Raw genomic sequence first — 23,973 nt, 5'->3', positions numbered from 1 at the left:
GTACCCACCTTCGATGAACCATATTGTTTTCCATTTATTCACCGAGCTCAGGCATATTTCACAGAGGTCTCCATTGTGACTTTCCGTCACGACAGGGAACCCAAACACAGCCTTGATGTTCTTATTTTATACACAGTTGAAATCAAAATTATTCAACTCCCATTGCAAATCAGGTTTATTGTCAACATTTAGTCTTTCAGATGTTTGCAATGAACAAATCAAACAAAAGCAATTGAAATAGCTCAACACAACAAATGCTTCAAGTGGTTTTCCCAAATTCAACTGAAAATGCAACTTTTAACACTTTTGTGTCAGGGCTAAAGTGCCTACATCGGAACAACTGTTCCGATGTAGACAAATTGAAACCACGCGATTGCGAGATTTCAATTATTGGATTGCATTTGGGGGGCGTCCCTACAACCCTAGGAACGCCTTCCAGACCGTGATCAAATCCTGAAAGCACAGAAGGCTTCAGGACAGCCGTTAGCTATGACGTTCTATTCCGTCATAACGGCTTTAAAGCCCAGTCTAATTATGACGGAATAGAATGGCATAACGGCTTTAAAAGGTTAATGAATTCTGCAGTCTCAAAATTCTTCAACCCCCTGAATAGAATCCATCACAACAGCACAACTAGCAAAACAGGTGTTGTCTCAAGCACACCTGATGCAACTAATCAAGGGCTTTATTAGTTGCACCCGGTGTGCTTCAGGTTGAACACATGAAACACCTCAACTGGCTAGGGGTTTGTTGAGTGTCTTTTTTTTTTTTATTAATCTTTATTAGTCTTAGCCACTTGACAAAATAAAAATGACATGTACTCTACATATTCTGTGTCTCACAGGACCAACATATATCGGAGATACAAACATAACTAACAATCTTTATACATTGGAAAAAATAAAAAAGACATGCAAACCAAAATTTCATGTCGATATCACCCTTATCTATTTATCCAATTCGTACTGTACTATAGTGGCTAATTTTCAGCTGTATTTACATAAAACAAAGAAGCAGACAACAAAAAGTAAAAATAAAAAAAAAAACAATCGAGGAAAGGGGAGGGACAGGAAAGAGAGAGAAAACAAAGAAAAGAAACCCCACCCACCCCCCTCCCTCCAGGATCACCAATTCTGCAAAACTTACTGAGGCCACAAACGGCCTTAAAATCTGCCTCTGCAAGCAACTTGGGTATAACTTAGAGTTTTTGGAAGTTTGGGCTTCAGTTATTAATTTTTTTTTCAGATACTTGCTGTAGATGAAAGGATTCAAAGATGATCTGAGCTTGGATGTCTCTTAAAACTAGTGACAAACTAGGAGAGCTCTTTGACGCATCACCAATGATGAATTTTTTAATACAAATCTTGACCTCAGACCAATCGCATCTCCTACAAGAGTACCATTTCTGAGAGCTGACAAAATGTCAAATCTAAAAGTAAGCAAAGCGATTCAACCTGGAAAGAGAATACTGCTCCCTAATTATCTCCCATGGAAGTATCTGTAATTCGTCATTAACTAGTTGGTGTACATATTCTATCCCTTTAATCTGCCAATCAAAAACATTTCTGGTCTATACCTGGAGAAAATAGAGGGTTCACCCTAATGGGTAAATATTCAGAAAAAGATGGATCAATTTTAAGCAGTTTACAGAACCTATGCCAAGCCGCAATTATATTCCTAAAAGAAATGAGAGGATACCCCCAAGGGTAAAGAATGTTGGGCACAATGTATAAGGGCTTTCAAGGACCACAGTTTAATCATATATGATTCGAGATCATAAGTAGTGACCAAATTAGTCTGGGAGATCCAATCAATTGCAACCTTACTCAGTGATGCACAATTATAGAGTCTAATACTAGGAAGAGCCAACCACGCATCCGTATATTTTTGAGAGAGCCTATTTAGAGATAATCGCGTTTTTTTAGATTTCCAAATAAACTTTGAAAACCAAGATGACAACTTCTTCAGGTCCTTATTTAATAAAATCAAGAGTGGCAGATTTTGCAGATAATAAAGAATTTTTGGAAAAATTATAGTTTTAATCAGGTTGATAGAGGCTGAAAGAGATAATAGAAATGCAGCACATATCTTAAGATCATCTTGAATTTTCTGGAAAAGCCAACCAAAATTGGCCTGATACCACAGTTTCGGGTTTCTATTGATCTCTAACCCGAGATACTTAACAGCGTTCACTTTCTGGAAAATTGTATTGGGGTGGTCTGAACGTTGGTACCCAAGCCACATCAATTTGCTCTTCTCCATATTAATTTTGTAGCCCGCAAATGAGCTAAATAGATTTATCGTGTGAATCACTTTCGGGATAGTAACTGCCGTTTTATTCAGAAATAGTAAAATATCATCAGCATAAAAGCAGTATTTTCAGATTTTGGCCCCCCAAAGGGATCCCTGGTAGAACTTTGCGAATTTTGATTGCCAAGGGTTCCAAAACTATATTAAAGAGGAGGGGCGAAAGCGGGCAACCCTGTCTTGTTCCTCTTTGCAAAGGAATCTCAGGAGAGACCATACCATTGACTAGCAAATATGAGACTGGTTTCTGGTAGATCTTATATACAAAGTTAGAAAAATTACCCATAAAGCCAAATTTAGTCAATGTTGAAAACAGATGTCTCCATGAGATGCAGTCAAACTCTTTGACTGCATCTAAGGTAAGAACCGCAATGTCCTTAAGATCATTCCTCTCCTTAAGCTGTTCCGTGTTCCAAATAAAATCAACTAATGTTGTAAGTTTCCTTATATTTTTAGAGGAACTCAGAGATGACAAAGCCAACCTGATCCGGATGAATAAGTTAATCCAAACATTGAACTAATCTGTGGGCAATAATGGAGGCGAGAATTTTGTAATCTGAATTGAGAACTGAAATAGGCCTATATGATGCGGGGTCCTCCGGATTTTTCCCTTTTTTAAGGATCAAAGAAATATTTGCCGCTGAAAATAGTGAAGAAACTACATTGCCCCTTAGAAAGATTATACAACCGTTATTATATAATATTGGTATAACCTGCTCAGATAGACTTTTATAGAATTCAGATGGTAACCCGTCGGGACCTGCTGCTTTGTTGAGTTTAGACCGAGCTATAGCATTAATTATCTCATCAGCCGAGATAGGGGCATTCAACATCTCCAAATCTTCAATTGTGATTTTGGGGACAGAGATCAGAGACCAAAAATTCATCTGGTTATCTTGATTAAACTCTCCTTCCACATATAAATGTTGATAAAATTCAAGAAAAATTCCGGAAATCTCTTCTACCTCGGAAGTACGTCTACCCTTATACTGGATCATGGGGATCAGATTCTTCTTTTTCCTGGCTTTGACCAATCTCGCCAAACATTTGGCTGAGCTACAATGAAAGCTCCTAAACCGTAAGTTGATTTTTAACTCCTCCTCCTGATGTTTTTGCAGCAAGAAGGCATCTCTCTCCTTCTTACTATTTAAATATATGAACCAATTTGCTCTAGATCGATCACTACGGTACTTCTTAAAAGCATTTTGTACCCGATTGGTCAATTGCACATCCCTAGTTCGACTTTTCTTATTCCCGATATCCAAAAAGCCCTTAATGTCTCCCCTTAGCACAGCTTTGCCAGCTTCTCAAAAAAAATTCTATTTTGTGTAAGTATGTAGAATTAAACATAGCGTATTCATCCCACTTTTGTTTTAACCATGACAAAAATCTAGGATCACTAAATCAAAACCGTGGATAAAAAAATCTAGGGATTTTAGGATCAATTCTATCTTGAGAGCGCAAAGATAAAGAGATTATTGCGTGGTCCGAGATCACGATCTCTCCGATTCCTGCCTCCGCTTTGCCAAATGAAAGTGATTCTGCAACTAAAAATAAATCTATACGTGAAAATGTTCTATGTGCTTTAGATTCACAGGTAAAACTTTGTACATCAGAGTTCTGCCTGCGCCATACATCACAGACCTGTAATTTCTGGCAGAAATTCAAAAAGAACTTTGAACTTCTCCTGTTCTCCAACAAATTTTTACCTGCAAGCCTATCCAATTCTGGATATAGAGTCATATTGAAGTCCCCGCCGATTATTAAATTCTCTTTTACATAAGGGAACAACTTAATTTTAATCTTATCCCTGAAGTCACTGTTAAATTTATTAGGACCATAAATATAACACAAAGTAAGTTTAGTATTATTTATACAAATATGCAGAATAATAAATCTAGCCTCAGGGTCTGTCTCTGTCTGGATGATCTTGTAGACTAGGGACTTATTTATAAGAATCGCCACACCACACTTCCTGCCTCTAGCTGAAGATGAGACCACCTCCCCTACCCATTTAATCTTGAGTATCTTGGCTTCTTGCTTTTCAAGTTGAGTTTCCTGAAGAAAGGAAATATCTGGTTTATTTCTGGCTAGGAGTTTAATAATCAGTTTACGTTTCATGGGTGAAGAGATCCCCTCCCACATTCCATGATACTATTTTAAGCTCCATAAGCTAAAGGATACTAATTACCCCAAAGGACCTGGAGGGAAGGGGAAGGAGGGGAAAAAAAAAGGGGGTTTGTTGAGTGTCACGCTTGACTGCGTGTTAGAAATATGTTTAAAGGGACAGTCTAGGCCAAAATAAACTTTCATTATTCAGATAGGGCAAGTAATTTTAAACTATTTTCCAATTTACTTTTATCACCAATTTTGCTTTGTTCGCTTGGTATTCTTAGTTGAAAGCTTAACCTAGGAGGTTCATATGCTAATTTCTTAGACCTTGAAGGCCACCTCTTTTCAGAATACATTTTAACAGTTTTTCACCACTGGAGGGTGTTAGTTCATGTATTTCATATAGATAACACTGTGCATGTGAAGTTATCTGTGATCAGGCACCGACTGGCTAAATTGCAAGTCTGTCAAAAGAACTGAAATAAATGGGCAGTTTGCAGAGGCTTAGATACAAGATAATCACAGAGGTTAAAAGTATATTAATATAACTGTGTTGGTTATGCAAAACTGGGGAATGGGTAATAAAAGGGATTTTCTATCTTTTAAAACAATAAAAATTCTGGTGTAGACTGTCCTGTTAAGTCAAAAGAATGGTCCAAATAGTTAAGAGAATAGATAAATCACCCTTCACAAATAAGGAACAGGATACAAAACGATAGCTAAGGCACTGAATGTTCCTAGAGACACCATTGGAAGCATAGTTCGCAAGTTAAGAGTGAAAGGAACAGTGGTTTCACTACCTGGACAGGGCAGAAAATGAAAGCCATTAACGTCTGCCATCGGATTTCTGAGAAGGCACGTTAAGAAAAACCCTTGAGTGACTGCAAAACACCTGCAGCAAGACTTGGTGGCAACAGGCACTGAGGTTTCAGTTTGCACATTAAGGCACATACTTAACGTAGAAGGTTTCCATGCCAGAACTCCAAGACGTACAACATTACTGACTCAAAAGCACAAGAAAAGTCGGCATTCCAGTATGCTCCAAACCATATAAATAAGTCACAGAAGTTTTGAGATTCTGTTCTGTGGAGCAATGAAACAAAACTGGAACTTTTCAGCCCGATGAATCAGCAGTATGTCTGGATGAAGAATGAAGCATAAGCTGAAAAGAACACTCTGCCTACATTTAAGCGTGGTGGTGGCTCGATGCTCTGGGGCTGCTTTGCATCCTCCGGCACTGGAAACCTGCAGCCTGTTGAAGACAAGATGGATTTATTTAAGTATCAGGAAATCCTAGGAGAAAACTTCATGCCGTCTGAAGAAGCTGAAGCTTAGGCGTCATTGGACCTTCCAACAGGACAATTGTCCCAAGCATACCTCAAATTCCATCAAGGCTTGGTTGCAGAAGAAGTCCTGGAAGATTCTACAGTGTTCATCACAATTACCTGACTTGAACCCCATAGAAAATCTCTGGTGGGATTTGAAGGCGGTGGCAACACGCAAACCCAAGAATATTACTAAACTGGAGGCCAAAGCTCATGAGGAATGGGCTAAAATTTCTCAGGAACACTGCCAGAAGCTGGTGTCTGGCTATGCATCTCGTTTGCAGCAGGTCATAACAGCAAAAGGGTAATTTTGAGACTGCAGTATTCATTAAAAGTTGCATTTTCTGTTGAATTTGGGAACACTACTTGAAGCATTCGTTGTGTTGAGCGATTTCAATTGATTTTGTTTGATTTCTTCATTGCAAACAGCTGAAAGTCTGTAAATTTTGACAATAACCCTGATGGGGGTCACACACACACACACATATTATATATATATATATATATATACACACACACACACACACACATAATATATATATTTGTTGGCAAAAAGAGCTTCCCATTCACATTTCCAAAAGCACAGAAATTCACAAATCAAACGCCTCCATAAAATATTTTAGTATACTATTACATTCTCTGGGGTGGTGGTAGGGGGTTGGTTTCAACATTTCTATTCTTTTAAACAATTAGGATTTTAAAGAGATAGAAATATCAAAATTTAAATCCATGGTGCATTTCTATTTTTAACTGAAGCATTTTTTCAATATATTCTCATTAGCAAAAATGATTCTAGTACAAGTTATTACTGTTTTTCAGTTGCATACTCACATATGCTGTTGAGTATTCAAGCTGAGAGAGCTGGCAGTGGTGTGTATTATGTCTGTAAATACATAATTAGTGTCATACAAGCCTGGTATTTGAATGCTGACGCACGGCCCCTCACACCACATGTGCGTATGCTGCTGAACAACAGTGATAACTTTTACGAGAAGCAATTTTGATAATAGAAATATATTGCAAAAATGCTTCAATTTTAAACTGCAGTGCACCCATGGCACATTTCAATTTACTTTTCTATACCTTTAAAGCTACATTGCTGTGCATCCAGATGATATATGTTTTATATTTTACACACGCACATTATGTCACATTATGTGTCATTTAACCCTTCACGTGCATGTTAGCACAAGGCTTTGTGAGCTTTGAATAATTTTCTTGATACTTCTTGACACTAATCCCTCCAGAGCGGATTATTACAGTCACATGTGGGTAGATAAAAAAAAAAATACAATAGTTACAGGCTAATCACAAGCAAACATAGTGAAAGTAGTTGTGTCATTTTATGGGACTTTTTTTTTTGCCTACATCATTGTAATTTAATTTATTGTTCAACAATATTTATAGGAAAAGGAATAAGGAGCTTGTAATATGGCACTTCTCTGCTTCCCAGGCTCGTGCGCTACATGTACAAGCATGTGTCAACCACATGACCATAAACAGGCAGCATGGCTCAGTCGTATTATACAGCAATGAGACTGCAACCACACTGTTCATTGCTGCAGTGAAGGTATTTTTTCTAAAGAAATGATGCAACTGGCGCTGCCCAGAGACAGTTATTCTAGGTGTAACACTAATGCCAACCCCAACCTAAAAGATGTTGCACTAGTTATGGTGTTTATGCCGGTTCTTAAAGGGATATGAAACCCAACATTTGTCTTATGTTATTCAAACAGAGAATAATACTTTAAAAAAAGTTTCCAATTTACTTCTGTTCAGCAGATTAAAATGCTACACATATTTTGATAGTATTCTTTGTTGAAGAGATATCTAGATAGGTAGAGTGCACTTTTCTGGAGCAGTTCATAACAGGAAACAGTGCTGCCATCTAGTGTTCTTGCAAATGTATTAGAGTTATAAAACTGCTGCTATATATTGCTCAAGTCATGTGCACACACTTAAAGGGATATTCCAATTGTAAACCACATGGATGCATTTCGGTATTGAACAGAAGCATTTTTGTAATATACATGTATTAGCAAAAATGCTTCTAATAAAAGCTATAGCCGTTTCAAAAGTGTATTTAAGTATGCACCGTGCACCAGCATTTTAAACACAGCACTTGCTCAGAGAGCCTAAGGTGCTTGTACCATCTGGTAATGACTCAATTTGTTAATTGCCGACATGATACAAACCTCACTGATGTTCTGAACAGCTGCAGGATTTAAAATGTGGGTTCACTGAGAATATTTAGCTATGCTTCACATGCACTTGCAGAGGAAAAATATGTTAACACTAAAATAGTGATAACTTTTACTAGAAGCATTTTTGCCAATACATGTATATTGCAGATCTGTTTCTATTTAAAAATGTAATTAATCTATGTGCATTTACATTTTGACCGGAATGTCCCTTTAAACCGCCCTGATTTTCAGTAAAGGATACCAAGAGAATGAAGTAAAATTGCTAATAGCAGTAAATTGGAAAGTTTTTTTCATTTATTTTTATTTTACACTCTATCTGAAACATGAAAGAAATTATTTGGGTTTTTGCTCTAAGTACCCCAGCTACAACATGTAAACATTAGGTTAATAACATAAAAGGTAATCATGCATGCATATCCAAAAATGGCAATTTCCAGGAATTTATTTAAAACCATTTTTTTACTGAACAAAAATGCAGCAAAACTTTAGAAATATTATAGCAACAAACAATACATAAAGCGACGTACTGAGAAAACCCACACAGAACACAGATAGTTCTTTAATATTCTGTCACTACATTACAACAACAACAACAAAAACATATGATGGGGAAAGTAATACTCATGGTAAATTTCTGCATTTAACGTTATCACATACACAGCTTATTAAGGCTCAGTTCATTGTGACACACTTGGGTATAGAACATATTTCATCATGGAAATTTTTTTTTGTTATCCTTTGTTGAAATGCAGGAAGGTAAGCGCAGAAATGTGCACGTGTCTTCAGCACTATATGGAAGCAGTTTTGCAACAATGTTATACATTAGCAAGAGCACTAGATGACAGCACTTTGTATGTCATATTACTCCAGGCATGTGCACGCTACCTATCTAGATAGCTCTTCAACAAAGAATAAGATGGAAACAAAGCTAACTTGATAATAAGTAAGTTAGAAACTTTTTAAAAACTGTATTCTCTATCTGAATCATGAAAGAACAATTTGGGGTTTTATGTCCCTTTAACGTAATACTTTATCAATATGAACAGCATGGGCTGCTTGTCAATTCCTTCATGTATTATACTTTGCTGGGTCTGTTGACCAGGAAGAGACTGGGATGCTTTATAAGGCTTCTTCTGGCCTTTCGTTAAGAGGTCCCTATCTTTGATAAGTGTCTGTGATAATCAAGGGTGGAGAAATACTTCCTGACAGATCAGTACTGGCTCAGGGGCCTTGTGTGTGTAACCTGATCGGATAAAAGCTTTTCGTCACCTCCTGTTATGTGGCGAGCAGGACAGGAGGCAGCCAGGATCTCAATCAATATCCCCCTGACTTCCCTATCCTAGACAGACACCCTGTATTAACCCCCTCATATTCATATATATAGCAGGACTTTATAGCGTTATTAAATCTGATGCTGAACGATAGCAACACTTAGAGCACAAAGTTCTGTAGCATAAAATACTGCAACAGCGACATAAAAACAATATATAGGTAACAAGCATTACATAGTGTTTCATCTATACTGACCGTGCATTCAAATGTCCTTTAAAAGGGGCATTGTACGCAAAACTTTTCATTTATTCATATGAATGCGCAGCGTATACATATGTCAAAGTTTGCTTTAAAAAAATGTTAATCTGTTTAAAATTAAACCAATACTGAATTAGCTCACTCGCCGGTAAGGAAAACTGCCTTTACTTTACAGTTTGCAGAAGGACATGCCTCTGTGCAAGTGTGACAAGACGGCACTGAATTCTGTCATTCTGAACAGCAACTTAAGTTAAAAAAAAATATACACATTTTGAAATGCCATTTTAGATAAAACAAAGATCACATGACTACAATGTGCACAGCGGCCATATATTTGCAAAAACATTGGCCCAGGGCGCATAAACTCCAGCATCTAGTGACATTTTGTCATCCAGCTGCCTGTGAAGCTGTCTCTAATCACAACATCACTTGACATAAGATTTATTTCCTCTCTAACATACCTGAACCTTTAATCTACCATGTGCAGCATATCACTGTTTCCAGCTCCCATACAAGTCTAGACTGGATACCTTTCCAGCTTAGGAATGTCAGCAGAGGACGACTTGTTGGGAGCTGTTAGACATATAGCAAAGCAAATCAGCTGGCAGTAGTGATGGGTTGTTGAGGACAAATATGCAAAGTTGATGCCTCTCCAAGTCGTGCGTGAAAATGCCTTGCAGTGCACAGATTTATTTTTTTTATTCATCTCTTTACTAAGGGTGTCTCCCAATAGTTGCACGTTTTGTCCTGGGTAAACCATTCCCCATAAAACCTAAGATTGCCTGGATGGATCCCAATTTCTGCAAGAAAGTACATCTTCGTTGTACCTCAGATCAAGCCTTGACAGAATGCCAATTCAATGTCCTAAATTCATTATGACAAAGGAAATAAGCAAATTACAGAAAATCTTTGTAGGGTGGTACTGCACACACACACACAAAAAACACACAACAAATATATAAATGAATAAAAATAAATTAGGTTTTATATGGAAGGTGTAAACATTGGGTATATAGGCAGGAGCTGATAAATAATAACGTATGACTAATTCAATTAAACAGCAGGAAGGATAAAAAAATTTACATGCATTTTCAAACCTTGGAATGCACTTTTTACTGAACAAAGAAAAATATGTGTTTATACTTCGTAATACAAATTTGTCAAATATACACATTGCCTAACCATTGCATACGCTAAATGCATTACATTATCTCCAGAAAGTCTTTTATTAGCCACGTGAAAAGCGCTAGAGGATCATTTATTTATTTTTAAGCTAAGATGCTACGATATACATTTCACAATATTTTTTTTTGTAACTGGATCACTGGACTGATGCAGCTACTTCAAATCAATATTCATGGGCTTATTTCCCAATGGTGGACTGTGAAAATAAACCAAGTTCATGCTGATTAACAATTTACTGTACATGTGACGCAGGGGCATACCAAAGTGTTAAGAGCATGCTGTAATGTAAGCACTGGAAAAAGTCTCACTCGCAGTTATGAAAGGAATCTAGTAATACAGTTGTGACACTCTATTTTACATATACTGCAGAAAACATTATTCAGTCCTTAACCTATACACCAGGGGTGCTCACACTATGGCTCAGGAGCGTCCCTAAGCACTACTGACCAGTAATCAATTACTGAAAAAAGTAATTCCACACTTCTCTTTTGGTTTAAATACACGTTTAATTTCCTCAAAACATGTCAGTTTGAATAGTATAAGTAGATACATTTTTAGTAACGCAATTTCCTAGGAGATCTTGAATATAAAATTGTGTCTATAATACAACGTGGCCCCCCGGCCAAACCTTCTATTAGTGACTTTCCCTCCATCTAATTAAATTAAAAAAAAAAAAAAGTTTTGGCAACACTGCTATAATAGTCACATACATAGTGCAACGTGCATAAAGAAGGCTTGAAAAAGCACAATGTAATCTCTTACTGAAGTAATTGCACGGCTGTGCTCTCTATACAAAGACCATTAAGTAAATAGCACATAACAGGCTGAGGGAGTGATTATGCACACAAGGTAGTCTTACCTTAGCTGCATACTTTAAGCCGTCTTCTGCTGTGACATGCCCATTCTGTAAGTGGAAAAAAATGCAATTATTAGCATAGAAATAGGATTAGTAATTATTCAACAACAGTGATATTACACATCTAATAATTCATGGAGGATACAGATAGTCATGAATGTTATACATTACGATTATGTAGCAACCCAACAGACTGCCCAATCCTGAGATAAAAGAGCCTACAATCTATAGAAGTAAATACTGGCCCTCACCCCTCATCTCCCTGGTAACCAGACTGTGTATGATGAGACTATTTTACTCATTCCAGGAAGGTTTATTTGCTACAGGTAACCAGGAAGCTGTATATAGAAATAAGACTATAAACATCAAACTCACATTACTGGAAAATTAAATCCAGTTTTTTATATTATACACATCCATTCAGTTTTGCTGCTACAGCACAACCAATAAAATCATCCACTACAGTCCAGTAAATCTCCTCATGACATGCACTGCATGTAAAGTACTGTGTGGGACACAAGACCTCACTGTAGGTATATGGTAGAATAATCTTATACATATACAATATGGTGCAGTGACTTTCTTTAGCTCATAATATCGGTCAGTAAGAACATTTCCCACAGTCCTAGGAGGAGTAAGAAAAGTTTTTGCAGACTTTTTCCTGTATTTCACACATAGCGGAATAGCAATACATGCCCCTCCCCCCCTCGACTGGTATATGGTAGTGATATCTTACACCTCTGCTTATATCAAGTAACATTGGATTTAGTATGATTCCTCACTGCATATGTATAATATACATGGTATACAATATATACAACATAATTTAAAAGAGACATGAAAGATAAAATTAAACTTTCATAGTTTGGACAGAGTATAGCTATTTAAGAGCCCTTTCAATTTGCTTCTATTATCAAATTTACTTCAGGAGCAGCAATGCACTTTTGGAAGCTAGCTGGTGATTGGTGGCTATACACGTACTCCCTGTCATTGGCTCACCAGCACTATATGCAAGCAACAGTGCTATAATAAAAGTGCTGTAAGGACTGATCAATCACTGGCTGATAAGCAGGACTTACGCTTTATTGTTAGTGACAAGCTGCAAACTTAAAAACCCACAAAAAAAAGGAACTTCGGTCTCATAAATAAATGGATAACAATTAAAAAAAAAAAAAAAAAAAAAAAAGACTAATGTCCCTTGGCACAATCTGCACACCACTAGCAGAGGAACATTTAGTATACCCTGTCAGGTTTAAACATCTTAAGACTATGATATGGCTTGGTCTCAAGTGAGTATAAGACCAGTTTGCATGTTTGCCTGTGCCAGCACTGAAGGTGTTAAATCAGCAGTAGTGTGATGAGAGCTACATGCCCCCTCCTCACTCATTGCCATGGTAATGGTAAGGTACATTAAAGAAAAGACGCCTGTAAACGAGGCCGTGAGCTACATGTCATTCCTGAAAAAGGTAGTAGGTCTCGCTTGCTCGGCAGAGATTTGTCATCTCTCTTGTGTTGCAGTGAGAAAGCACAGGTCATGTGTAAACAGATCACTGAAGGCAAAAGCACAGACCAAGCAGTAAACTAAACAGAAAAAGTGTGGGAGGAGAAAGAGCTCATTTAATTAAAAAGGTGGCTGGGTCAACATCCACAGGGTTAATACTGCACTGTATACACAAGGTAGCAGTTTATTTTGCTTATCACAATATGGTGATTTTCAGCTTCAAAATGGGTTTGATCTCGTTACCTAGAACCAGAGTTCCAGTATGTTGTTTTCTGCTCGGTGTTCTCTCTAGGACCTACTTAATGGGCACATCACGCGGCTGATTTTATTGCCCACCAGCTAAACTTTAAGTCAGTATTAAGTTAAAATTAGTTAATATTAAAAAAAATTTCAATCTTTGTTTCACATATGCTTAAATAAGTTTATGTTAAAATGCGACTAATGTGTGCTTTGGATAGCTTAGTAACATTTATAAATAGCAAATTTTATATTGTGTGTGCTTAGAACCCTGCTATGGTTGGAAAAAAAATATGCTTACCCGATAAATTTCTTTCTTTCTGGATATCCACAGAATCATCCATTACTGTTTGGAATATTACTCCTGGCCAGCAGGAGGAGGCAAAGAGCACCACAGCAAAGCTGCTAAATGTCACTTCCCTTCCGACAATTCCCAGTCATTTGACCGAAGGAAAATGGAGAAAAAGGGAACACCACAAGGTGTAGAGGTGTCTGAGGTTAAATTTGAAAAATAACTGTCTAAATTAAGGGTGGGCCGTGGACTTTCCTAAGATATGGCGAGTCCACGGAATCAACAATTACTGTTGGAAATCAATACCCAAGCTGGTGTTCCACAAGAAGAGGTTTGTGGTCCGTGACACCATCAAGCCGGAATTAATCTCCTCTGATGATGTCACCCGCGTTGCGCCGCAACTCCCTAAAGTGCCTGGCTGGACATCAGTGAAAACCGATGGAGGAAGAGGTAAATTACAATCTCCCTATGCACGTTGCGTAGTACTGCGCAACTTGCGTAGCTAGATTATATTTTGAACTCCTCATGCCCGGCGCACTGCTCAGAGGAAGATGTTTCCATTCTAAAGCCAGCAGAAGTTGGTATAGTCTTGGCTTGAAGTAGTGGAAAAGAAAATCATAAAAAAAAAAAAAAAAAAACTCTTATATTTAATTTATTTTCTTCCCTTTACCTGTCTCTTTGTTGTAGTTTTCATAATTCCTTCAGATGGACTTACATCACTGTTTGTCTTCCTCCCCTCCTTTTGTTTATTAAATATTAATTATTTTTCATTCTAAAAAATGTATTCCACCTGAATTCCAGTAATTGCCATCCAGCAGATCAGCCATATCCCACCAGTATTATAGTAATTGCCAGTAACATCAGTCGTGGTTAGCTCACATCCATATTGAGCGCTTTCTGATATAAACTTAATTTATGACTCCAATGTCTGCCCATGACCATAAGTAATTTTCAATAATTCCTAACTGGGGAGGTAACTTGGAAGTCTTGTGTTCCTTTTAAACACAATTATTTTTTTCCCACTTTCTGCCTCTCTGTGGGCACTCACCCTTCATCTGTCATTTGGAAGTATTCTCTCAGTTCTGTCATTCAGTTAGTTAATTCCAAAAAATAATTCTTAAAAATGTGTACATTTAAACATAATGTAAACTTAGCTATGGTTATACTATTTAAGGTACAATTTATCTCACAGCGCTTAACCTATATAAATGTCTTATGGCTCCTTGAAGTAAGGGTCCCTAGCAACCCCTGGGAGTGAATAGATATGTGATTTGGATACAAGGAGCGCCTATCTTGAAGTCAAAGACAGAAAATAATATCAAGCATGTGTATATCAGTTAGATGTAAAGATTAAAAATAGATTATTTAAACCTATTCCATAAAAAAGTGTTATTAAACCTACTGCAAGGACAAGTGCAGAGGTAATATCCTCCTTAAAACAATATGCTGGAAATATGATAAGTCTATTGGCAGTCCAGTACTGATAAGCAATTTGATCCAAAGGTGGGAGCTGATAAGTTTCCCTTTGAAAAATAGTGAGTGCCTCACAAAAGAAATTTCCGTGAATGTGTGAAAAAATATATATAGAAAAATCAAAACATGATCACCAAAAAATGTCCACAAAAATTAAAAATGCGATTGCGTGGTTGGTAAAAAAAAAAAAAAAAAAAAAGAGTGAAAAATATAGATAAAAATAAAATATATATGTTGGGTATTGAATAAATACCAGTGGTGTAAAATATGCCCCAGTGATGGGCTTGTGGAGATAGTCCTTTTAAATTGTAATCATCTAGGTGAAAGTTTGAGTGTTGTAGAAAGTGCTGTAGAGAAGATCCGGTATTTCCAAGGTTTTCTTCCCTTAAAATGTTTTAGTATTTGAGCCTGTAGAAAACAAATATAACATAGTGCAATATTGCTAAAACAGTTATGTCAGCAATCAGAATGAAGCTTACCATGAATGTCAACGCGTTTCGGCCCTACTAGTGGGCTTTTATCAAGACTATAAATGGTGTATCATGGTAGCTTCATTTATAGTTGTGTATATCCAATCAGTGTTGCCGTTATTTTGGCGCCAAAAAACGTGTGGTATTGGTTTCATAAACCGGAAGTGATATCTTACTTTATTACCGCCTATGTCCGGATAAATCTTATCTCCACTTAGTCGATATTATATGTTTCTACTTTTAGATGTAGCTATGTATTATTGGGTTCTTTATATATAAGATAATATGCTCTGTTGGCTGTTTTATTAAAGCCGTGTGTGTGAAAAATCGGCAGACCGGAAGGGACGTCCTAATTCATGACGACACTTCCGGTGTAACTGTCTATACGAAGTATCGCTTCCGGTTTGTCCTACATACTCTGCAGTCGACCTTATAGTTACTGGATTGAACATAAACAACCACAGAAACCCCCAAAAAACACAGAGAAAAGAGGGGTTATATACAGAAAAATACATTGTGAATTGTGTGTTAATACTCGTTCAATTGCATATTGCTACCTATTCCAAGTATCACTTATAATAGCAAGTGTTATTGATCCATAAACCTGAAGCAAATTAGAATATCCTAATCTATTTATACAGGGATAGATTGTGTGTAAATAAATGATAAAACTGGGAATTTGTTTGGGCACCATCAAACCAGTGTCCATACCCTAAATGTCTATCTAATGTGTGTCATTATAAAAGATAGAAAATGATAATTACTTATCACTTAAAAGTGTCTATATCCAAAATGGTACATTATATGCATACATAACATCGATATTGACATACCAATGATAATCCTAGGTCATTAAAACAGGTCCCGACTACACTTAGATATTATTACATAGTGCAATTAGTCATATCTAAAATTGAATAAGGATAAAAACCTCAATCCTTTATAGAAAGTCTTTGGGGCGGTGAGGATAGAATAAGGGACATATATACCATTATGTTAAACATCTACTAGACCATAGCCAAAAGAGAAAATGGTTCTCAAAGAAGGGGAGGGGTTGAGGTTTTTTTTGTATAGAGCCAACACGATGGTATATTGACATCAGGCTGAGTAAAGTTGATTGGGGGATTATAGCCCTTAAGAAATCCATGGGTCAGATTCTGATCTATACAGGTCTACCATGAACTCCTAATTGTCAACCTAATTTGGTGACTAGAGAGTTACCACATATATCTCTGGTATAATTATATTTATTTAATTGTATACTAGTTTAGATGTTACCATATATCTTAATGTATGGTCTCTTATTAAATACAGGGTTCGAAATATTTACACCTCACTGTATGCTAGTATGATCATACATGCAAATAGTGAGACATGTGACAAAGTATAACCACATCGTCTAGTTATTTCAAATTTATTAAATGTGATAGGTCTTCTCTATTGTTTAGACCCCTAGGATACAAGCAATCTAGATCAAAGATCCATTTAGATTCTGCAGAGAGTAATTTTCTTTCGTAGTTCCCTCCTCTCCAGTTGGATGTTACTACCTGGATACCTATATAGCTAAAATCTTTTTTTTTTTTTTTTTTATACTATTTATGTACAGTATATGTATGTGTGTATATATATATATATATATATATATATATATATATATATATATATATATATATATATATATATATATATATATATATATATATACACACATACACATATATACATATATACACACACACAAACACACACATTATAGAGGTTTGTACCTTTTTTTTTTAAAGAAAATCCTGTTAGTGGTCCACGGGATTCAAAATTGTGCGTTTAGTGGTCCCTGAGGTCCAAAAGGTTGGCGACCCCTGAGCTAGAGCATACAGATGATTAGGGAGGGACAAGACAGGGAACCTAAACAGAAGGCACCACCGCATCTCCCAAAAGAAGATTCAGCCAAAGCAAAAGTATTAAATTTGGAAAATTTGGGGGGGGAAAAAGTATGTAGAGAAGACCAAGTTGCAGCCTTGCAAATTTGTTCCACAGAAGCTTCATTTTTAAAAACTTAAGAAGAAACAGCCCTAGTGGAATGAGCTGTAATTCCCTCCAGAGGCTGCTATCCAGCAGTCTCATAAGCCAGACGAATAATAATTCTCAACCAGAAAGAAAGAGAAGTAGCTATAGTGTTTGACCTCTACTTTTTCCAGAGAAGCAAACAGAACAGAAGACTGGCGAAAATTCTTAGTCGCCTGTAGATAAAACTTCAGAGCACGCACAACATCCAGATTGTGTAACAAACATTCCTTATGAGAAGGAGGATTAGAACTGAGAAGGAACAACAATTTCCTGATTAATATTTCTATCCAAAACAACTTTAGAAAGAAAACCAAACATAGTACAAAGAACCACCTTATCAGCATGAAAGATAAGATAAGGAGAATCACACTGCAAAACAGAGTTCCGACAAACAAAAACTTCCAAGATACCCAATATCTATGGAATGCAATGGCTTAAAAACTGCTGCAAAACTTAAAGAACAATGTTAAAGCTCCAAGGAAGCAACAGACTTAAACACAGGCCTGATTCTGACCAAGGCCTGACAAAAAGATTGCACATCTGGCACAACCACCAGACGTTTATGTAGCAAAATAGAAAATGCAGAAATCTGAACCTTCAGGGTACTGACTGACAAACCCATCTCCAGACCTTCTTAGAAAAAAGACAAATTCCTAGGAATCCTGACCCTACTCCAAGAGTAATCCTTGGATTCACACCAAGAAGATATTTACGCCATATCTTATGGTATATCTTTCTAGTAGTTCTGGCATGCGCGCCTGAATCATGGTCAGTGACAGAAAAAAAAACATGCTTAGACAGAACTAAGCGTTCAACCAAGCAGTCAACTTCAGAGAAACGAGATTTGGATGAAGGAAGGGACCATGAATTAGAAGGTCCTTTCTCAGAGGTAGTCTCCAAGGTGGGAGAGATGACATTTCCACTATGTCTGCATACCAGATCCTGTGAAGCCACACAGGGGCTAATAGAATCACCAACACTCTCCCCTGTTTGATACGAGCAATGCCTCGTGGAAGGAGAGCAAATGGAGGAAATAGGTATGCAAGACTGAAATCCCAAGAAAAACCGCCAGAACATCTAACAGGGCGGTCTGTTCAGAAGTTAGATTTCCAATTGTCCACCCCTGGAAAGTGGATGACAGCAAGTGTGAGCTTCCGCCCACTGAACAATCCAAGTCACCTACAACATGGCTAAGGAACTCCAAGTTCCACCCAGGTGGTTGATGTAAACCAGTGAGGAGATATTGTCTGACTGGAACCAAACTAAGGACGACTGAGGACAAGCCATCAGAGCATTGTAAATCGCTCTCAGCTCCAAGATGTTAAAGAGGAGAGTATACACTTACAAGTCCATAATCCCTGCGCCTGAAACAAGTCCCAGACTGCTTCCCAGCCAAGCAGGTTGGCGTCCGTGGCCATATCATCCAGGAATGTCTCCAGAAGCACACACCCTGAGACAGATACTCCTGAAAAAAACACTATGGGAGAGAGTCTCTAGTCGACTGATCTAGATCTATCCTCTGAAACAGATCTGAATGTTCTCCATTTTATGGAAAAAAGCAAAGGGAATGATGTTCATGGTAACCCTCAGCCCAATTCCCTCCAGAAGACAAAAACTTACCTGCACATATAGCTGTCAGGCAGGAGGACAGCTCCCGCGGCATAAAAGGAAGCCACTCCTTACAGAGACCTGTGACAAAACAGAAAGAACAGAGTAAACCTACTCACTAACATGGAGTACGGCTAGACCCAATCTTGAGAGGAAAGATCAGAGCAAACCTACTCTGGCTCTTAAAATAATAAAATCTTGATTGAAGTGAAATAAATCCAATCTTCTTCAGACACCCAAACTTCACCTCCTCCTTGCACCGAAAGCAAAGAGAATGACTGGGGATTGTGGGAAGGGAAGTGACATTTAGCAGCTTTGTTGGGGTGCTCTTTGCCTCCTCCTGCTGGCCAGGAGTGATATTCCCACCAGAAATTGATTATTTCGTGGACTCGCCATATCTTAGGAAAGAAAGTTACCCACTTTAGTGGGGTGCGAAGATGTTAGAACGGGTTTTTTTTTTGGGGGGGGGGGGGGTGTATATAAATTTTATTTACCTCACTGTGTACACTCATCATACCTTATACCGAGACAGTTAGAGAAGCTGGTATAGGTTACTCCATGGAGCCTGTCACTTTCTGCTGACTTCTAGTAAAAAAAGAAACAGGCAGTGTATATGGTTACCTGTTGAGCTCTATACTTGCTTTGTATTAAGGCTATCTTAACAAGCACTAGCATGAGGGAGCCTGGTTTTTAAAACTAGATTGTGTGGAAAACATTTTTTTTTTAAATAATTTTTTATTGAGGTTTTGCGACATGAATAACAAACAATGAACGCCTCATAACATTAAAGACAAATACAGCATTGTTTAAATTAGATTCTCACTTGTAAAGAAAAGGAAAAGTATAACAGTGTGAAACACAAGATAGGCTTTTGAAACCTCTGTTTTACGATACTATAGCGTAGTTGGCTGACTGATCGGATGACCACATATGGGTCAAGTGGACATAAAAGCAAAGAGACATATAATAGTCAGGTGATCTGCTGCATTTGGGCAATGTAAATATAGTACAGTTATACAGGAGAGGGGAAAGATATCAGCGGGCAAGCGCCGCTCAGAAAATAGGGGAAGGTGGGGGGGGGGGAGCAGAGCCAAGTGTATTCATATAAGTAAAAGGCCAGGGGGATGAGAAGAAAATGAATGGTAGTTATAGTGGAAAGGATAACTTTACCAGTAGGTCTCCATAGCATAATAGAAGGGTTAAGTGTTAATCGATAGCAGAGCACATAGCCTCTAACATAAGATAACGTTAAAGGATTAAAAATATAAACACCTTATAGGTTACAATTAGCATCATAATTATAGTAGACAGGAAACCGTAAATACAGATTTCTCTAAATTTTATACTGTATAAAATTGCCCTGTAGAAGAACAATAGAAACACAAACATGGAGCAGCTACGGAATATCATGCCATGTGAAATATAGATCTTAAGCTTATGTGGTAAAAAGAGTAAAAACCATCTGGTCTCTACCTATATGTTGAAGCTATTAAAGTTATAAGTTAAATGAGGTGAATTATTAGGAGACTTGGGCAATATATAATCTGATATTAAAATTAGCTGTGGCTTTCTTAAAAGGCCTAGGATAACATCTCAGTAAGTGAAATGGGTAAAGTATATGGTTGCTGACCCAATTATTAGCATAAGAATCACCTAACTGAGCTTTAGTAGACATGAGTAGGAATAGAGGCAAGCACCAGAGCTTAATACTAGAACCTTGGTCATAGGCAAAATATCAATTTAGAAGCATCTCCTGATATGTAATAACTTACACCTAAATTACGAGTCTTGCGTTAGGGTTAAAAAGCAGCGTTGAGAGGTCCCAACGCTGCTTTTTAACGCCCGCTGGTATTACGAGTCTGGCAGGTACAGGTGTACCGCTCACTTTTTTCCCCCGACTCAAGCATACCACAAATCCCCTTATGTCAATTGCGTATCCCATCTTTTCAATGGGATTATCCTAATGCTGGTATTACAAGTCTTGGAAAAAGTGAGCGGTACACCCTCTCCTGTCAAGACTCGTACCGCATTTAAAAGTCAGTAGTTAAAGAGTTTTATGGGCTAACGCCGTAACATAAAACTCTTAACTAAAAAGTACACTAACACCCATAAACTACCTATTAATCCATAAACCGAGCTGCCCCCCCCCCCCACATCGCAAACACTTAAAGAAATGTTTTAACCCCTAATCTGCCGACCGGACATCGCTGTCACTTCAATAAATATATTAACCCCTATACCGCCGCACGCCCGCCTCGCAAACATTAGTTAAATTTTATTAACCCCTAATCTGCCGTCCCTAACATCGCCAACACCTACCTACATTTATTAACCCCTAATCTGCCGTCCCCAACGTCGCCGCAAGTATATTAAATGTATTAACCCCTAAACCTAACCCTAACACCCCCCTAATTTAAATATAATTTAAAATAATCTAAATAAAATTACTACAATTAACTAAATTATTCCTATTTTAAACTAAATACTCACCTATAAAATAACCCCTAAGCTAGCTACAATATAACTAATAATCACATTGTATCTAGCTTTGGGTTTATTTTTATTTTACAGGCAACTTTGTATTTATTTTAACTAGGTACAATAGTTATTAAATAGTTATTAACTATTTAATAACTACCTAGCTAAAATAAATACAAATTGACCTGTAAAATAAAACCTAACCTAAGTTACAATTACACCTAACACTACACTATAATTACACCTAATCTAATCCCCCTAATAAAATTAAAAAAAAAACCAAAATAATAAAAATCCCTACCCTATACTAAATTACAAATAGCCCTTAAAAGGGCTTTTTGCGGGACATTGCCCCAAAGTAATCGGCTCTTTTACCTGTAAAAAAAGAAAAATACCCCCCTCCAACATTAAAACCCACCATCCACAAACCCAACCCTACTCTAAAACCCACCCAATCCCCCCTTAATAAAACCTAACACTAACCCCTTGAAGATCACCCTACCTTGAGACGTCTTCACCCAATCGGGCAGAAGTGGTCCTCCAGACGGCCAGAAGTCTTCATCAAAGCCTGATAGAATCAGCCAATCAGAATTAAGGTAGAAAAAAATCCTATTGGCTGATTGGATCAGCCAATAGGATTGAACTTCCATCCTATTGGCTGATTGGATCAATAGGATTTTTTTCTACGTTAATTCCGATTGGCTGATAGAATTCTATCAGCCAATCGGAATTGAAGGGACCCCATCTTGGATGAAGATGGAAGATGCCGTCTGGATGAAGACTTCTGCCATCTGGAGGACCTCTTCTTCCCGGATAGGATGAAGACTTCTGGCCGTCTGGAGGACCACTTGTGCCCGGTTGGGTGAAGAAATCTCAAGGTAGGGTGATCTTCAAGGGGTTAGTGTTAGGTTTTATTAAGGGGGATTGGGTGGGTTCATGTTAGGGTGTTAGGTGTAGACATAAAAAATATTTCCCCATAGGAATCAATGGGGCTGCGTTAAGAGCTTTACGCTGCTTTTTTGCAGGTGTTAGGTTTTTTTTTCAGCCGGCTCTCCCCCATTGATTCCTATGGGGAAATCGTGCACGAGGACGTTTTACCTGCTTACCGCTAACGTAAGCAACGCTGGAATTGAGGTGAGATGTGGAGCTAAATTTTGCTCTCCGCTCACTTTTTTGCGGCTAACGCTGGGTTTCTAAAAACCTGTAATACCAGCGTTGTCTTAAGAGAGCGGTGAGAAAAAAAGGCTTGTTAACACCGCACAGCTTACCGACAAAAACCCGTAATCTAGGCGATAGTTTTTCTGCTTTATTAATTGGAGACGATATGACTAGGTTTTAAATGTGTGGGCTGCTTAAAAATCCAGTCTTGGTAAATGTGAGATCTTAGCTAAGATCCAGACTACATGTTGGCAAAGACAAAAAAAAAACTGTCTTCAATTAAGGGTTTAGTACGCCAAGATAAATGTAATACAGTATAACCAAGATGAATATGCCCACTCAAGTGCTTGTTCAGCAATAATACGTTGGTAACTTAGTAAAGTCTCCTCAGTTAATAAAAAGGAAATTTATGCTTACCTGATAAATTGATTTCTTCTACGATACGACGAGTCCACGGATTCATCCTTTACTTGTGGGATATTATCCTCCTGCTAACAGGAAGGGGCAAAGAGCACCACAGCAGAGCTGTCTATATAGCTCCTCCCTTGACTCCACCCCCCAGTCATTCGATCGAAGGTATAGGAAGAAAAAGGAGAAACTAAAAGGTGCAGAGTTGACTGAAGTTTTAAACAAAAAATAATATAATCTGTCTTAAATTGACAGGGAGGGCCGTGGACTCGTCGTATCGTAGAAGAAATCAATTTATCAGGTAAGCATAAATTTCCTTTTCTTCTACTAGATACGACGAGTCCATGGACTCATCCTTTACTTGTGGGATACAATACCAAAGCTACAGGACACGGATGAACGGGAGGGACAAGACAGATACCTAAACAGAAGGCACCACTGCTTGAAGAACTTTTCTCCCAAAAATAGCCTCAGAAGAAGCAAAAGTATCAAATTTGGAAAAGGTATGAAGGGAAGACCAAGTCGCAGCCTTACAAATCTGTTCAACAGAAGCATCGTTTTTAAAAGCCCATGTGGAAGCCACCGCTCTAGTAGAATGAGTTGTATTTTTTTCAGGAGGCTGCTGTCCAGCAGTCTCATATGCCAAACGGATGATGCTTTTCAGCCAAAAAGAAAGAGGTAGCCGTAGCTTTTTGACCCTTTTGCTTTTCAGAATAGATAACAAATAGAGAAGATGTTTGACGGAAATCCTTGGTCGCTTGCAAG

General features: G+C 37.7%; 1 protein-coding gene across 1 annotated transcript in view; it reads right to left on the bottom strand.

Moving 5' to 3' along the window:
• Positions 1–23,973, bottom strand: part of RPS6KA1 (ribosomal protein S6 kinase A1) — a 562,802-nt gene that overhangs the window by 436,714 nt on the left and 102,115 nt on the right. Inside the window, exon 2 of the mRNA XM_053706981.1 lies at positions 11,523–11,567. Within this exon, the coding sequence (XP_053562956.1) occupies positions 11,523–11,567 (45 nt within the window). The remainder of the gene's footprint in view (positions 1–11,522; positions 11,568–23,973) is intronic.

The sequence above is a fragment of the Bombina bombina genome, chromosome 3 (genome assembly GCF_027579735.1).
Source record: "Bombina bombina isolate aBomBom1 chromosome 3, aBomBom1.pri, whole genome shotgun sequence".
NCBI lineage: Eukaryota > Metazoa > Chordata > Amphibia > Anura > Bombinatoridae > Bombina > Bombina bombina.
The sequence above is the reverse complement of the archived record's forward strand: the minus strand, read 5'-3'. Positions and strand labels throughout refer to the sequence as shown.